We start from the raw sequence: 16,703 nt of genomic DNA, 5'->3' as shown, positions 1-16,703 counted from the left end.
GAGGGCGAAGCCCTCAAGGCATAATCATCTCCTAAGGTCTTACCTCTCAAAACTGTTACAATGGCGATTAAGTTCAATACATGCTTTTTGGGGGTCACAATCAAACCATAACAGTGTATGTCTATCAGTCTTTAATATAAAGATTTTTTTTTATTTTTGAGACAGAGTCTTGCTCTGTTACCCAGGCTGGAGTGCAGTGGCACAACCTCCGTCTCTTGAGTTCAAGCCATTGTCCTGCCTCAGCCTCCTAAGTAGTTGGGATTACAGGTGTGAGCCACCACACCTGGCTGCCCATTTTTTGTGAGCCTTAGTGGATCATCCTGAGTATCCCGTTTGAGAGACAATCACTTTAGCCTCATTTTTTTATTTACTTACCTAGCACTTAAGCTGTAAAAGATATAACTAAATACTTGACCCTGTGCTGTCAAATGTCAAATACTGATTTTTTAAAATTCGTGTATTTCTGTAACTTTTAGCAAAATTAACTCTCCTGAAGCAAAGCTCTCATATTTGTTTCTCACCCTTATTGTATAATAATTCTAATCACATACCTGTCCCCCTTATGGTATAGTAATTCCAACTACATACTGTCCTATTATTACTTAACTGAGATCACATTCCCAATCATTGCCACAATTCCTGAATCTTATTCCATTTCTCCCACAACCAGGCTAATTTTACCCTTTCTTCAGTGACAGAAGAGGCCTGGGCTATGCATGAGCCTAAATATATTTGCTATTTCAGGTGACATTTAGTGATGTGGCTATAGACTTCTCTCATGAAGAGTGGGGATGGCTCGATTCTGCTCAGAGGGACTTATACAAGGATGTGATGGTCCAGAATTATGAGAACCTGGTCTCTGTAGGTAAGGATATCACCCCTTCCACTCCATTAGGGGCTCTTTTGCCACTCTGAATTGCTGGAGATCCTCCTAAGTAAATGGCTGAATTTCTGTAGCATGTTCCCAAAGAAATGTGCGGCTCTGTTGTGCCCCTGAAGCTTATCTTTCCATTTCAGTGAACACCCTTCATCCCTTCCTGTGGTCCCTCATGTGATGCCTCTCATAATAGAGGATCACAGCTTAAACAATTCTATATTCTTCCTCTAAGCAGGTCTTTCCGTAACTAAGCCATATGTGATCATGTTATTGGAGGATGGAAAAGAGCCCTGGATGGTGGAGAAAAAACTGTCAAAAGGTATGATTCCAGGTGAGTCATGGTGAACGAGACTAAGGAAGATTTTGTTAAAGATGTTTATAGAGAGTGTGGAAGCATTTTAGGGATACTGTCTTCAAAGATCTCAGATAGAAATGAAAAATTGAGGGATATTTAGCTTAGATTTTCAAAACAATTGTTCCTCTATCCCAAATTATTATCTGTGTTACTCATGTCATCTAATCAGGGTTAGAGGTTTTTGCCATCATAATAATTCAATTGTTACTCTGTTCATGACAAAGTAAGGCAAATTATTCTTTCTTAAATCTACTTAAAGAAAAACCTACTGATAGTGTTAGACTAAGAAAAGCTGTCAATTAGATGAGAAATCACTTTTCTAAAGCTGAGCCTTATAGATGAAATATGAACATATTAGAGGAAAAAACGAACATATATAAAGATGTTTCTAGGGATAATATTTTCTAATGTCCGGTAAATGACATGATTCACACAGTTTCTTCATAACCTCGGAAAGCCTAAATCTTTGTCAGATATAAAGAGCATTTAGATTATTTTGTTTTTACTGAAACTGTTTAAAGTAGAAATATCAATTCTGTATTTTAAGTGTGTTAATCTGGCAGCAAATTGAGATTAATTGAATGTTGGAGAAAAAGGCTATGAGACAAAATGCAGTCTTTCACACATGAATATAGGCACAAAATGATGGCTTGGAATCCAGAATGCCTTCCACGTTTTATTTTGATAATTTCCTTTTTTTCCATACTATTTCATCCATTACATATATTTTTCCCATTTCTGTTATCACACTCTGTTCCTACTTCTGTGAACTTTGTATTCTCTGCTCCATTTGAGCATTGTTCAGAAATCATTGAAATATTTGAGTTGTCAGAGCTATGTGTTTTGTGGGGGCTTCATTTCTAATCCAGTTCTCCTAATTCCACTATAGAAGTTACTTTTCAAGAAGTAAAAAAAAAAAAAAAAAAAAGCAGTGCTTTACTTTCTTGATGTATTTCAGATTGGGAATCAAGATGGGAAAGCAAGGAATTACCAACAAAGAAGGATATTTATGATGAAGATTCACCCCAAACAGTAATAATAGAAAAAGTTGTAAAACAAAGTTATGAATTTTCAAATTCTAAGAAGAATTTGGAATATATAGAGAAGTTGGAAGGGAAGCATGGAAGTCAGGTAGAGCATTTCAGACCAGCAACTCTCACCTTTAGAGAAAGCTCCACTCCAGACAGTATTTACACCTTTCATTCAAAGTCTACTCTTTTTGAAACACAAAAAATTTCTGCTGAAGGGAATTCACACAAATATGCTATATTAAAGAAGAACTTACCAAAAAAGTCAGTTGTAAAAAATGAGAAAATCAGTGGTGGAAAGAAACTTTTGAATTCTAGTATAAGTGGGGCAGCCTTCCACCAGAGCAAATCTCTTACCCTTCACCAAACTTGTAATAGAGAGAAAATCTATATATGCAGTGAATGTGGGAAAGCCTTTGGCAAACAGTCAATCCTCAATCGCCATTGGAGAATTCACACAGGAGAGAAGCCCTATGAATGTCGTGAATGTGGGAAGACTTTTAGCCATGGCTCATCCCTTACACGACATCTGATAAGCCATAGTGGAGAGAAACCTTACAAATGTGTTGAATGTGGGAAGGCCTTTAGCCATGTGTCATCACTTACTAACCATCAGAGCACTCACACTGGAGAGAAACCATACGAATGTATGAACTGTGGAAAGTCTTTTAGTCGTGTGTCCCATCTTATTGAACATCTAAGAATTCATACGCAAGAAAAACTCTATGAGTGTCGTATATGTGGAAAGGCCTTCATTCATAGGTCATCTCTCATTCACCATCAGAAAATCCATACTGGAGAGAAGCCTTATGAATGTAGAGAATGTGGGAAAGCTTTTTGCTGTAGCTCACACCTTACTCGACATCAAAGAATTCACACTATGGAGAAACAATATGAATGCAACAAATGTCTCAAAGTCTTTAGTAGCCTCTCATTTCTTGTTCAGCATCAGAGTATTCATACTGAAGAAAAACCCTTTGAATGTCAGAAATGCAGGAAATCCTTCAACCAGCTTGAATCACTGAATATGCATTTGAGAAATCACATTAGATTGAAACCCTATGAATGCAGTATATGTGGGAAAGCCTTCAGTCATAGGTCATCCCTGCTTCAACATCACAGAATTCATACTGGAGAGAAACCCTATGAATGTATTAAATGTGGGAAAACCTTCAGCTGTAGTTCAAACCTTACTGTACATCAGAGAATTCATACTGGAGAAAAGCCATATAAATGTAATGAGTGTGGGAAAGCTTTTAGCAAAGGCTCAAATCTTACTGCCCATCAAAGAGTACATAATGGAGGGAAACCCAATAATGTGGTAAGTGTGGAAAAGCCTTTAGACCATATGAATCACTATACATGTGAGAAACCTTACAGAAGAGAAACCATATGAAGCAGTGTTTATCATGGTAATTTTCATTCCTAGATTCTCCCTTATTTAACATTAGAAAAATTTATACTGGGGAAAGTCGTATGAATGTGGTGACTGTAGGAAGACTTTTTAGCAAAGATGTAGGCCTGTTTGTTTATCAGACGTTATACTGTAGGGAAATCATATGAAGACCATACATGTGGGAAAATCTTTGTCAGTATTAATCCCTTAATTGACATAAGTGTACTCACACTAGGAAAAAAACCCTGTACATGTAGCAAATGTGGGAAAGACTAGGCAATAGGAATCTTTTACAAACTCCTACAGGAGAGAAGCTGTATGAATGTAGAAAATTTAGAAATTGAGGGAAGTCTTCAGTTCCAAGTGTATCCCTTATTCTACAGCAGAGAACTCAAAATGGAGAGAAATCTCATTTAAGAGATGTAGCAAAGTGTTCACTAAGAGTGTTTTATCTTGCTACACATCAGAAGATTAATGGTAGAACAACCTGAAGGATTTAGGAATTATGTGTAAATCTTTGCAGTCATGCTATTTGTAAACTGGATTCTACAGGAGAGCAAATAAACATTATAATATGCATTTCTTAGAGCAGTAGCTTGCAGTTTCAGTTGAGTTATACTTAGAAATTCTTTTTAGCTAGTGGACATGTGAAGATATTTAGTCACCCAGAGGAGCCAGTGTTATAATGTTGAAAATTAAAGCTGCAAAAGAAAGTGATGTTAATAAAAGTTTTGGCATCTAATAAAATCATTTTATATACCACAAACTCTTTTACTGTGACTATTTCTTGTAAAAAAAAATTCACTTAAGATTAGCCTTAGCATAGCCTTTAGTTGGAGACTAGCAAACCTAGAGAAAAATCACCTGCTCTTTGTACTAAGAATATCAGCATTTTGATGAGGATTATTCAGAGTCAATTTCCAGTAGGCTTAATTAAATACATTTCAAGAAAATTTACTGAGCATCACTCATGTGTATTACACAGTGATGGAATACAGGAATTCAGTAGTTCTGAGCTTATTAATGTGTCAAAATCACTAGGAGGGTTTATTAAAGCACAGATTGCTAAGTCTGAATCTTAGAGTTTCTGTATGAGTTGATTTGAATTTGCATTTTTCATGTGTTCTCACCGTCCAGAAAGCACATTTTGATAAGCATTGTAATAATGAACAAAACAAATGTGATCTTTTTCTCACAGGGATGTTATCTGACAAGAAAGATGGATAGCAAGTAAATTTGAAATAATTGTTTACAAGTGCTATGAGGACATAACCAAGAAACAACATACTATAAGAGATCAGAGCAGGCTTAGCTGGATGTGATTTTTGAAATGAATCCTAAATGATGAACACTAATTATGTAATGAGTACTACTCATGTAGCTATGTGCATCCCTGCTTGTGCCTTTGCGTGTGTGTATGTGGTGTACTGGGTGTTATTCTAGGTAAAGTGGACAGTCGAGTTCTGTCATACTTGCTGCAGCTGGACTCCATGTTCCCATGTCTAGTTTCAGATTCTGTGGCTTTGAGGTAGTACTGCTGGCAGCATCATTGGTTTCAGCAACCATTATTTCTCTATCCCTGGATCATAGTTATGGGAGTTTACGTTGAAGTCACTAGTCCAGAAGTGTTCTCATTACTTTTACAGCCTACCTATCAATTTTGAAAGCACTAATTTACAGCAATATATGCCTTGAAATAGTTAAGAGAGTTTTTGTTCTCTGCACTGAACCTTGACAGACAATTATGGTTTGTAAGGAGGGAGGATGGCTTCAGATATTCTAACTTCTAGATAAGAAATGGAACAGTCTCACTGGCCCTGTGATTAGAATCCTATCTTGTGATTAAAAAGGTAATACAGATCAATTTGATTTGGAGTGTATGGACACTGATGCAAGTGAAGGGCTGTGATATGGATTGTGCTTCAGATTTTGTTCTGTATCTTGGGTGAGTAGTAAGATACGTTGTTGTTTTAAAAAGGAACATTATAGATATAATTCTGGTGTGGAATGAGTGATAAGGTTTCTGACTTGCAACAAAATATATCTCCTCTGATATATGTGCGACCTTAACTGAAAGCCAAAGCACAGAGGCATATCCCAATAGCAATTTGCAACAGAAAGTAGGTTTGGAATGGGGTGGTAAATTTTTACTATTTTGCAGGGATTTTATCTTTCATTTGATTTATTTTTAATCATGAAATTTATATTGAAATTCTGTGGAACATTGAAGGATCTTTGGAAGATTTATAATTAAGGAAGGGCCAGGTGTAGTGGCTCATGTCTGTACTCCCAGCACTTTGGGAGGCAGAGGCAGGAGGATTGCTTGAGGCCAGGAGTTCGAGACCAGCCTGGGCAACATAGCAAAACTCATTAGTCTGTTAAAAAAAAAAAAAAAAAAATTACCCAGGTGTAGGCACACACCTGCAGTCCTAGCTATTCAGGAGGCTGAGTGGGGAGGGACTGCTTGAGTACAGGAGTTTTAAGGTCACAGTGAGCTGTCATCACACCACTGCTTTCCAGCCTGGACAGAAGAACAACACAAGAAGAACAACGTCATGCTTAAGGAAGCATGACGTGGTATCAAACAGTTGTGTATGGATAGACTGGCTACCACATATATACTTATGGGATAATGACAGTAGCTTTCTTTTCTTCTGTTCTGTGTCCTTTCTCTGCTCTCCCAAGCAACTGGTACCACAAAGATGAAGTAGCCCTATAATGCCCAGATTTTGTTTCCACTACACGTAGTTTACTGCTACCATGTCACTTTGTTATGAGAGGATTCATCGAAATACCTGTGCTTTGTCATTTAAAAAGCATGAGCATACATGTGATAATGCTTTACATTTCTGGATTTAAAGTGCCTTCACAATACAGAACTAGGAAAAAGAAGGCCATCTTTTTAAATGAAGATGGTTTTAAGAAAGCAATAAGAGACTTACTTGGCTATGATAGAAGGTTTGGCTGATGTCATGATGATGTTATGATGTCGCTGACATTGTTTCCTCAGTTATACCTATTAACCATTTCTTGAGCATCCACTGTGGGCCTAATAGATAAGAAACACTCCATATCCTTTAAGAGCCCCAAGGTGTGTGTGTGTGAAGAGCATTAAGCTTTGGAGTCATGCAACCTGGGTTTAAATCCAAGTTGCATGTATACTGGCTTTGTGTGACCTTGGACAAACTATTTCACTGTCATGCCTCAGTTTCTCCATCTGTAAAATGGTAATAAAGCTATCTCACAGCATTATTATGAAGATTAAATGTATCAATTGGTGCAAAGTGTTTATAACAGTGCCTGGCCTCTCAATAGCATTCAATATGTATTAGCTGTTGATTTCATCATCATTGTCTTCTCATGGTTGCTTCATCATTCTGGTCTCAAATGTCACATCTAATCACTTGTCATTCTTATGTGTTTGCTGTTTAACATTTTTAGGGGAGAGCTCTTACAAAACCCCCTGGTTTCCTTCCAACAAATTCTTGAGTATCTGAGCCATTTTGAGGGAGAGAATGTTTCTTGCCCTAAATAATCTGAGGAGAAACAAAGAGACCAGGTAGGAGATGAGATGGGAACCTAGCAGGTCTATGGGAAGGAAGGAGGGTGCCCTACAGATTTGGAAAATGGGCCGAGTGAAGGAGGCATCAGGCTTCCACATGAAGGAAAGGGGAGGCTTTACCGAGAGACCAGAAGCCTACAGTTCTTTATCATCATCTCTCAATACAGAGTCCTGTGGGCTGGGTGCCACTGTTCTCACTCTTCCTAAATGGAGGTTACAGCCTGTCATTGAAGGTCACTGATGCCTGGAAAGTCAAACAGTTTCCTTGTTAGCCTTGGGCCAGTCAGATGTGATTAGAGCTCAGTTGTTGGTAAACACCTAGAAAGAAGCAAGGCACATATCACTGAGCACTTCCTGGGAACTTAATTTTTTGCTGCTGAGGGGGAGTCAGTCTTTAAACAAATTGCAATTGTGTTAGAGAAAAAAGTTTTTTTTTTTGTTTTTTGTTTTTTTTGAGACGGAGTCTCGCTGTGTCACCCAGGCTGGAGTGCAGTGGCACGATCTCGGCTCACTGCAAGCTCCACCTCCCGGGTTTACGCCATTCTCCTGCCTCAGCCTCCGAGTAGCTGGGACTACAGGCGCCCGCCACCACGCCCGGCTAGTTTTTTGTATTTTTAGTAGAGACGGGGTTTCACCATGTTAGTCAGGATGGTCTCGATCTCCTGACCTCGTGATCCACCCGCCTCGGCCTCCCAAAGTGCTGGGATTACAGGGTTGAGCCACCGCGCCCGGCCGAGAAAAAAGTTTTATATGCAGAAGTAATTGATGCAAGAAATAAGACAATGACAAGGCCATATGGCCCGAGAGGTGCAGAGTGTAAGCACTCTGGCATGAAAGATAAATAGGGAAAAATTAAAATGATCATAACACAATATTGTTAATAGCAGCATAAACTGAGCGTTGTGTTTGCACTATGTGCTGCATTGAGACAATTAAATGTTCTCAGCTCTGGACCCAAATTCCTAAGTGTATTGGGACTGTCACTTGCTTACTCTATAAACTTGGGAAAGTCACTTCATTTCCTGATTTTTCCATCAAAACAAAAATAATTCCTATCTTACCAGGTGGTTGTGAGAATTAAAAGACTTACAAAGCAAGGAACAAAGTGCCTCTACATGGAAGTTTGTTGCTGTGGTTTTCCTGCTTTTAATAATCTTCCCATATACTGTAAAGTAAATGCTGTAATTATGTTCATGCTAGTGACCTGAGCTCAAAGTCACACATCTTAGGAATATAGGCTAAATTTGAACATTCAGTAAAAGACCACACCATACTGCCCTCCTAGGACAGATCTCAGAAACGGGTTTCTTTTGGCAAATATACAGGCTCTCTTGCCTCCTTGAACAAAAAATGTTGCCTTTGGCCATGCTGTTCCTTCTGCCTAGAATATGTCCCATACCCCATTTATTACCATGCTTGCCTGCCGAGGGAGGCCTGCCTACCTTGCAAAGCTCACTAGATGTGTCAAAGATGAACAAAGCTGGACATTAATGACGGTGGTGAGAACAGACTTTAATTGGTAGTAACTATTGCAATGGGGAAAGGAATTTGGCATGAACTGAACCCAGCTTTGATTTGTACAGAGGTGAATGAGTATGTTAAAGGGAGGGTGAGGAAATAGGGAGGGAGTGGAGAACGGGCTCAGTAGAGTCAGAAAACTGAAAAATTACAAAACACAGGAAGGGAGGGGGCTGATCTGTGTGCAGTCTATCTGGGTTTGCTACTGGCACTTTGAGGCTCCTATCCTCCCACAGAGGCTGGGAGACAAGGGCCTTATCTTCAGTGTTGGCTGGAAGAAATTCTGTGGACAGCTTTGAGTTTTTCAGGCTGGCACTTTAACAGTCATTAGAAAGTGTTAGTGTTGTTCAAGTCTTAATAGGCAAAAGTTGACAGGCCTATTGAAGAAGGCTCAGAGGGGCCTGGCTAGAGTTTGGTCAAAGAAAGAGAAATCTTTGTCAGGTGTCACCTTAGGCTTCCCCAACCCACTGAGGAAGAATGGAGGTGAAGAAGAAAGAACATAGCCTCAAGGGATCAACATACAGGGTGTGAGTTTCTGCCAAGAGTTGTGTGACCCTGAGAAGGTAACTTAAGTTATCCAAACCCCAGGTTCCTTTTCTGTAAAGCAGGAATAATAGAACCTAACTCTGAGGAAACTGGGATTAAATGAACTGTTACATAACCAGGTACCCTCAGAGCTCAATAAATGTAGCTATTATTGTTATTTAGCCTCTTTGCTTCCACACCACCCTGGAAAACCCAAACAAGTCCTGATCTCTACTTTTGTAAGTGTGTCACATTCCCTGCACAAAGATTCCAGAAGATGAGAAATACTGAATCTAGAACTAGCAAGGCCAAAGGGAGGAGGGGGAAGACTCTCCTAGTAGGTGACATTTGTGCAGAACAGGGAAGGATGCAAGGGAGGAGAGGAGAGGGAGAGGCACTGCGGTGATCTGGACTCAGTGTCACAGGCAGAGAGAAACCCTGGGAAGTGGGAAGGAGCTTAGAATGATCAGCACAGCTTGGCAGGAAAGCAGTAAGCAAAGGAAGATGGAGTAGAGGACAGATTTAGAGGCCTAAGGATGTATCTCCCTAGAAATAGCATCTAGAGGGATGTTCCTTGCACAATGTTGGGCACTGGGAACACACATCACACATTTAGCCATCTCTGATACTCTCATCTAGAATTAAGATGGTTAATATTTCCCCTTTAAGCCTTCCTTGAGGAAAATGGAGGTGAAGGGTAGCAAGGTAGCTTGCACAAGGCCACAGCCCTGAGATAGGGCACAGCATGATCCAATCATGTCTCTGGATTCTGTAGGCCATGCTCTCCTAAGGATCTGCACATGCCACTGTACATGAATGGGGGATACTAAGAAGTTATAGTTCATACTTCTCCACTACATACCACCGATTGCCAGAAAGAGGAACTTTCTCTTGTAATACCTCATGTAAGTCTAGGACTCTGGACTGAGAGTGACCCTATCAGCAGGAAGAGAAGGCCTGAAGAATCCCAGGATGCCACGATCCTCCATGTCAGTGTGCCAGAGCCATGTGGCTGAGGGTCCAAGAATATGAGAGTAGTTAACACACCTGTGCTAGGACGGAGGTGATAGCATCAGTACTTCAGACTCAGCTGAACTCTCTCGCAGGCCCTACAAAGGTGTCTAGATGGATCCTATCCTCCTTACTGGCCTTCCTAGCTTGGTCCCAAAGAGCCACCTGCTCCCCCAGGGTGGTGTGGTCAGGTCATGTGACAAATGAAAGTCCACCATAGCAGTGCCAATAATGCAACCCATAATAATGCAGGCTGCAGGAAGCACTTCTGTCCTAGGGTCTCACTTGGGCATATGAAGCACATCCTTCTAGGTAATGTAGCTTTTCACATTCTTTGAGGCAATGGCTAAGTAGCACCCAGAAGACCACTAGGAAGGAGCATCAAAAGACTCATGAAGAGAGTGGTACTTCATTTCTTAAAGGTGAGTACCCAGTTTTCCATATTTTACTGTCTGCAACAGATCACATAAATATTTAGAGAGAGATTATTTCAGATACTATGAAATACTACAAAACCAAATATGTGGAGTATGATTTCAGGGAAAATGACCAAATAGGAAGTGCTACGAATCTGCCACTATACCTGAAAAACTATTCTGGCATCTCTCTGAAGTGACAATTTTGGAACTCCAGAGCTTCTTTGAATGCTTGTAATTTCCAGCTTGCCTAATAAATTACAATTTGTGTTGATTGCAGCCATCAGAGTGGTATTGTCTACACATTCCTCACTCCCAGCTCCATGGCAAGCAGCTTTGTGGATGGGAATGTGATTCTGGTGCAGATTTCTGGAGCCAGGGAGGGCAATAAGTACCTTATCCCACAGATACTGAGGTTCTGTGTTCTGACTGTGGATTGGTGCTTCTGATCTTGTGGGCTTGTAGGCTAGTCATCATTGTTTCAACCCCTACTGGATGAAGTGACTCTCATGAGATATAAAAGAATTGCACCTATTTTTTTTGTGTCTGTTCAAAAATAACTACATATATGGAAGAATTCAGAAAGCCACCTCACATGCCCGAGGAAAGATACAAGCACTGAAAAGACTTTCTTCAGCTTTCACTTTAGGCTGATCTCTGGCACATAGTTATCCCATAATAATAAAAACAAAGGCAAAAATGCAGCAAATCCAGGGAAAGGTGGGGGGAAATATGATTTCCAGAGTTATCACATGGTAAGATTCAAATGTCCAGTTTTCTACAACAACAAAAAAAACCTGAAGGCATGCCAAAAAACAGAAAAGTATGGCCCAATTAAAGGAACAAAATGAATGGAGACAAAAAATACTTGAGGAAACCCAGATGTCAGTCTCACTAGAAAAAGACAACTGTCTTAAAGATACTTAAAAAGCTAAAGACATGAACAAAGGAAAAAGATGTATGAGCAAACTAAGGATAGAACTAAAGAGAGAAAATTATTTTTAAAAAAACTAAAAAGAAATTCTGGATCAAAATTTACAGTAATGGAAACAAAAAATATGAATACAACAAAGGGATTAAAAAGACATGCAATCAGAGGAGAGATTCAGCAAACTTAAAAATAGGAAAATATAAATTATCAATATAAAAAAGAATGAGGAAGAGTGAACATAGCTTATTGGAACTTTAACACAACAACAATTTGGGAATCCCTGAAGGGGAAGAGAAAGAAAGAGGCAGAGAAAATATTTGAAGACATAATGGCTGAAAAATCTCCAAATTTGATAAAAGACATGAATTTGCAAATCCAGCAAGAGCTCACCATGAATGAACTCTAAGTAGGAGAATTGCAAAGAGACCCACACTGAGATACATCATCAAATGTCAAAAGCCAAAGACAGATAATCTTGAAAATAGGAAGAGAGAAGCAACTCCTCTCATACAGGGGATCCTCAAGACTATTAACCAGTGTCTCATCAGACCTTGGAAGCTAGAAGGAAGTGGGTCAATAAACGTAAAGGATGAAGAAAAAAAGCTGTCAATAGAGAAGTTTATATTCAGCAAAATGTTCTTGAAAAAATATGTAGAAATTCACATATTTCCAGATAAACAAAAGTGGAAGGAGTTATCACTAGACCTGCTCTGCAAAAAAAAAAAAAAAAAGTAAAGGAAGTCTATCAGGTTGAAATTAAAAGAAGCTAAAATGTACCCAATGACAAAACTCCATGGACATAATCAGTACTGGAGCTCAAATTACATTTATACTGGGGGATCCCATTAAATTTAAGCATTGTGCCTCTCCTATAATCTTGAAGTCACTATATATAAAATAGAGAAAAAGTAGCAATGCCTCACTTTAAATGTAGCCTTGCCTATATTTCCCAAGTCATAATACCCATTGCCCTAAAATATCCCATATTGGAGCATAGATGCTCTAACATAAATAATAAATTAAGGTAGGTCTTTTACAAACTGGCTTGATAAAATAGGACCCCATGAATACCCAGTTAAAATAGTTAATCTGGTCCAATATAGGGTACAACAGGGCCTTCAAGGGTGAAAACCTAATTAATAAAAAGGCAGTTACCCCAGCTGCTTTTCTATTTGATATCGCAATCTTGCCAGTTAAACCTGGGGGATAAAAAAGGTAAAGCGCCTCGTGGTGCATTACTACAACCTTAATGTGTTCCCACCAATTAGGGTCCCCATATAAAATAGCTAATATTATTAAAATTACTGATTCTATTAAATCAATAACCAGCTCTTATAGATTTGGAGAGTGTGTTCTGTTCCAGGCCTATTTCAATAGCCTGTCAACTACAGTTCACCTTCATTTCTGAAGGGACATAATACTCCTGTTTCAGGCTACCTGTGGGGTACTTCAGCAGCTCTGCCATCACACACATTCTTTGCAAGATAGATCATAGCTGCATCCATTTTTCTCCAGGAGCACAGGGCGGAAGGCTGGATTTAGGGTGCTTATTTCCCTGGGACTCAATGACCATAGAGACTGTCCCATGGTTCAGGCAGCTACTCATCTGCTATGGCACCCATTTGAGCCTAGACTTCCACAAAGAAAAACAGAAGATCTGTTAAGTGCACTGCACACTGTTCTGGTAACTATTGGTCTCCTTACTGCTGGTTGGGATGATTCACTGGTTTTCAATTCAGAGGTCTAAACTCCCCAAATAAACCTCAACCAAACATGGCAAATGCTGAGTTGCACATCAATCTGAGAAGGTACCCATTTAAAAAGGACACCCAAGTTCCACATCTCAGATGATTTCACCCTTGCCCAGAAGCTCACTGCTGGAGATGACATTGTCCCAGCCCAAGTCTTTGCCATTGTAGATGACTTTACCTCTTGTGCCAGGGACAGCTTCACCCCAGATATGAAAACCTCTGTCCCCGTGGTGCCTATGGAGTGCCTCTCCTAAGGCATGCATTAAACATGGGATATTTATGCTTTTCTCCCTTGGATGTTAAAGGTTCTCTATGTTTCTGAACTTGCTGTCTGTCTAACCTATGATTCTGGTATATTCCTTGCTCTCTGCCAAAATGTACACCCTACACTTCCATGTCTAACAGTAAATCTAATAGAGGTTACTACTATCTATGCCATTCTAAAAATTAGTGGAAATTATTACTTTCCTCAGGAGGCATCTGCCTCAAATCAGTCAATCCCTTCTCCCACTAGAAAGAGTACAGTTTACTCCCCGATGCCTTTTCCTACTCTCACCCTGTATCTCCTACTATGATCACTCTTTCCCCTTGATCACACACAATACCACTAACCTTTACATATACCTTACTATCATTTCATACCCTCCAACATTACAACTGCCAAACCTGTCACTTTGACCTGAACGTGTTTCTAATGCACTTAAAACACTACCAAGATATTGTTAGTGACCCTAAAGATTTCAGAACTACTGTCTTGGATAATACCATATAAATAAATAAACTCCCAAAGCGCCATTTGCTTAAATCCACCACCTGCTTTCATCCTCACCAGGGATGACTACATGTTATGACCAAGTCAACCTATGGGCTTACTATTTGTGCCCAGGAGCCAGCCACCAGTGGCCAATTCCCTACCCTGAGGCCTTCACCCTCCTTACAATATTCTCATGGGTACAGTACACTCTGAATAATGGCACATTTGGGTTTTTTGGTGCCTCAAAATCACAGGCACAGCACCTTATGTATTTTTCCTTGCCAATCACCCTGCATGTTTTCCCTGATAAAATCTGGTAAACAGTGGTTACACTGGGGATTGCCATAGTTCAAAGACACAAGGCAAAATGGGCAGTGTTTATCCCTATCTTAATAGGACTTGCCATAGGCACAGGACCCACCACTGCTGACACCAATACAGCAGCCTTTGTCGAATAAGATCAAATCATAACTGCCAAGCAGCATCATTAGGTGGCCCTTTCAGATCATACTCAAAGGCTGTACAATACAACAAGCCTATGAGTCTCTAGCTCAAATGGCAATAGATAACAGGCTGGCTCTTGACTATTAGCCAGGGAAGGAGGAGTTTGTGCCATTCAGGATACCTCCTACTGTATGTACATTAATAACTCTGGACAGGTACAGGCCAACTATGAGGAATAGGTCAAGAGGTAAAGGTTTTTCATGACTTAGCCAAATATTCCAACAGATTCTCTTAATCCAAGGGTGCCTGGCCTGTTCTCTTGGCTTTCTTCCACAAAGTGGGATGCCTCGTTACAAACTGGATACCAAACCCTCATCATATGCCTAATAGAACTCTCCTGAACTGTTACTTTTATTAAAGTTCACCTTCAGTGGCTAAGTCATGCTGTCCCGGGCACCTTTAACACCTCCGCAACCCACGTGGCAAGTGTTATCCATCTGATTAGTATTGTAATGATGTTGAGGGACCACAGGGCAAACTGTAATGTAAATTTTAAAGCACCGTACTTTCCTGCTGCCTTGGTATTCCCATAAACAGGCTGTGAGCCCCCAGCCAGCTAAACCAGTGTGATTAGGCTGGCCCTGCCACAAGTTCTGTTGTGCTGTTTGTGTACTCCATCCTGGCTGCCAATAAAGGCACTTCCCCATAGGGCTTCATTCTCTTGGCTCCCTAACAGCTCAGTTGAGCCAGCCTCCCTGATGCTGTCTGTGCCCCCTTGGTTCCCTTGGTGTGCAATGACTGTCTCTCTAGGACCTGTTAGTATTATAAACTTTGTTCTTTGACAGCCCTCTCATGTGTTTCCTCCTTTGCCTACACCTGACTGACAGTCCTATGAGCACACAATTTAAATAGTTCTAACAACACAGGAATCATGCAAAATATTCAATCCAAAGGCAGGAGTGGGGTCAGGGGAGAAAATAAAGAGTACAGATTAAACAAAGAGAAAAACCAATAGCAAAATGATAAATTGAAACCCAGCAATCACACTAAATTAAATGAGCTAATTAAAAGGCAGAGATGTTCAAAGTAGATAAAATGCAAGATCCAATAATGTTTCATATAAGAAAACATTTTCAATATAATGACAAAAATTATTTAAAACTGAAAGGACATGGTTGGGCATGGTGGCTCATGCCTGTAATTCCAGCACTTTGGGAGGCCAAGACAGGCGGATCACCTGAGGTCGGGAGTTCAAGACCAGCCTGACCAACATGGAGCAACCCTATCTCTACTAAAAATACAAAATTAGCTGGGTGTAGTGGTGGGCACCCATAATCCCAGGTACTTGGGAGGCTGAGGCAGGAGAATCGCTTGAACCTGGGAGGTGGAGGTTGCGGTGAGCCGAGATTGTGCCATTGCACTCCAGCCTGGGCAACAAAAGCAAAACTCCGTCTCAAAAAAAAAAAAAAAATCAAAGGACACAGATACACCATTGTAATAGTAAGCAAAAGAGCACTAGAGAGGCTGTATTAATATCACACACAGTTAACTTCAGAACAAAGACTATTACCTAAATATTTATATACCTAATAAAAGAACTTAAAAATGATAGATATGCAAAGAGAAATAGACAAATCCATAATTACAGTAGTTTTTTTTTAAAAAAGAAAACACCATTCTCTACATAAGTGACAGAACAAGTAGAAAATCGGGACTCAGAAGACATGAGCAACACTCTCAACTATTTGACTAACTTGACATTTATAGAACACTCCACCCAACAAGATCAGAATGCACATTATTTTCAGTAATAATGTGTAAACATTCTTCCAAGATAGACCACATTCTGGATCATAAAACAAACCTCAATAAATAGAAAAGGGTTCAAGTCATGCAACGTATGTTCTCAGACCATAATCAAACTTCATAGATCAAAAAAGACATCAAAAGGGAAATTAAAAATTATTAGAACTGATTGAAAATTATGTCAGAATTTATGGAATGCTACTAAACCATATTTGGAGTGAAATTTATAGCATTAAAGGCCTATATTAGAAAAAGAATGAAAGGTCTCAAATGAATGACCTCAGCTTTAGAAGGTTGAGAAATTCTGACCCAAGTGTAAAACATACAAC

General features: G+C 39.7%; 1 protein-coding gene across 9 annotated transcripts in view; it reads left to right on the top strand.

Moving 5' to 3' along the window:
• The window catches only part of ZNF181 (zinc finger protein 181), a 35,293-nt gene extending 30,871 nt beyond the window's left edge, over positions 1-4,422 (top strand). For 7 of the 9 annotated variants that reach the window (XM_017954969.2, XM_021933787.2, XM_017954968.3 and 4 more), the window contains 3 exons: positions 745-865; positions 1,110-1,208; positions 2,191-4,422. In XM_017954969.2, the coding sequence (XP_017810458.2) occupies positions 745-865; positions 1,110-1,208; positions 2,191-3,656 (1,686 nt within the window). In that variant the 3' untranslated portion in view covers positions 3,657-4,422. The remainder of the gene's footprint in view (positions 1-744; positions 866-1,109; positions 1,209-2,190) is intronic. The other 2 variants (XM_009199790.3, XM_003919319.4) reach the window with 2 other exon arrangements.
• Positions 4,423-16,703: the final 12,281 nt, after the last annotated feature.

The sequence above is a fragment of the Papio anubis genome, chromosome 20, assembly GCF_008728515.1.
Source record: "Papio anubis isolate 15944 chromosome 20, Panubis1.0, whole genome shotgun sequence".
NCBI lineage: Eukaryota > Metazoa > Chordata > Mammalia > Primates > Cercopithecidae > Papio > Papio anubis.
Note: the sequence above shows the minus strand (reverse complement) of the source record. Positions and strands in the feature narration are given on the sequence as shown.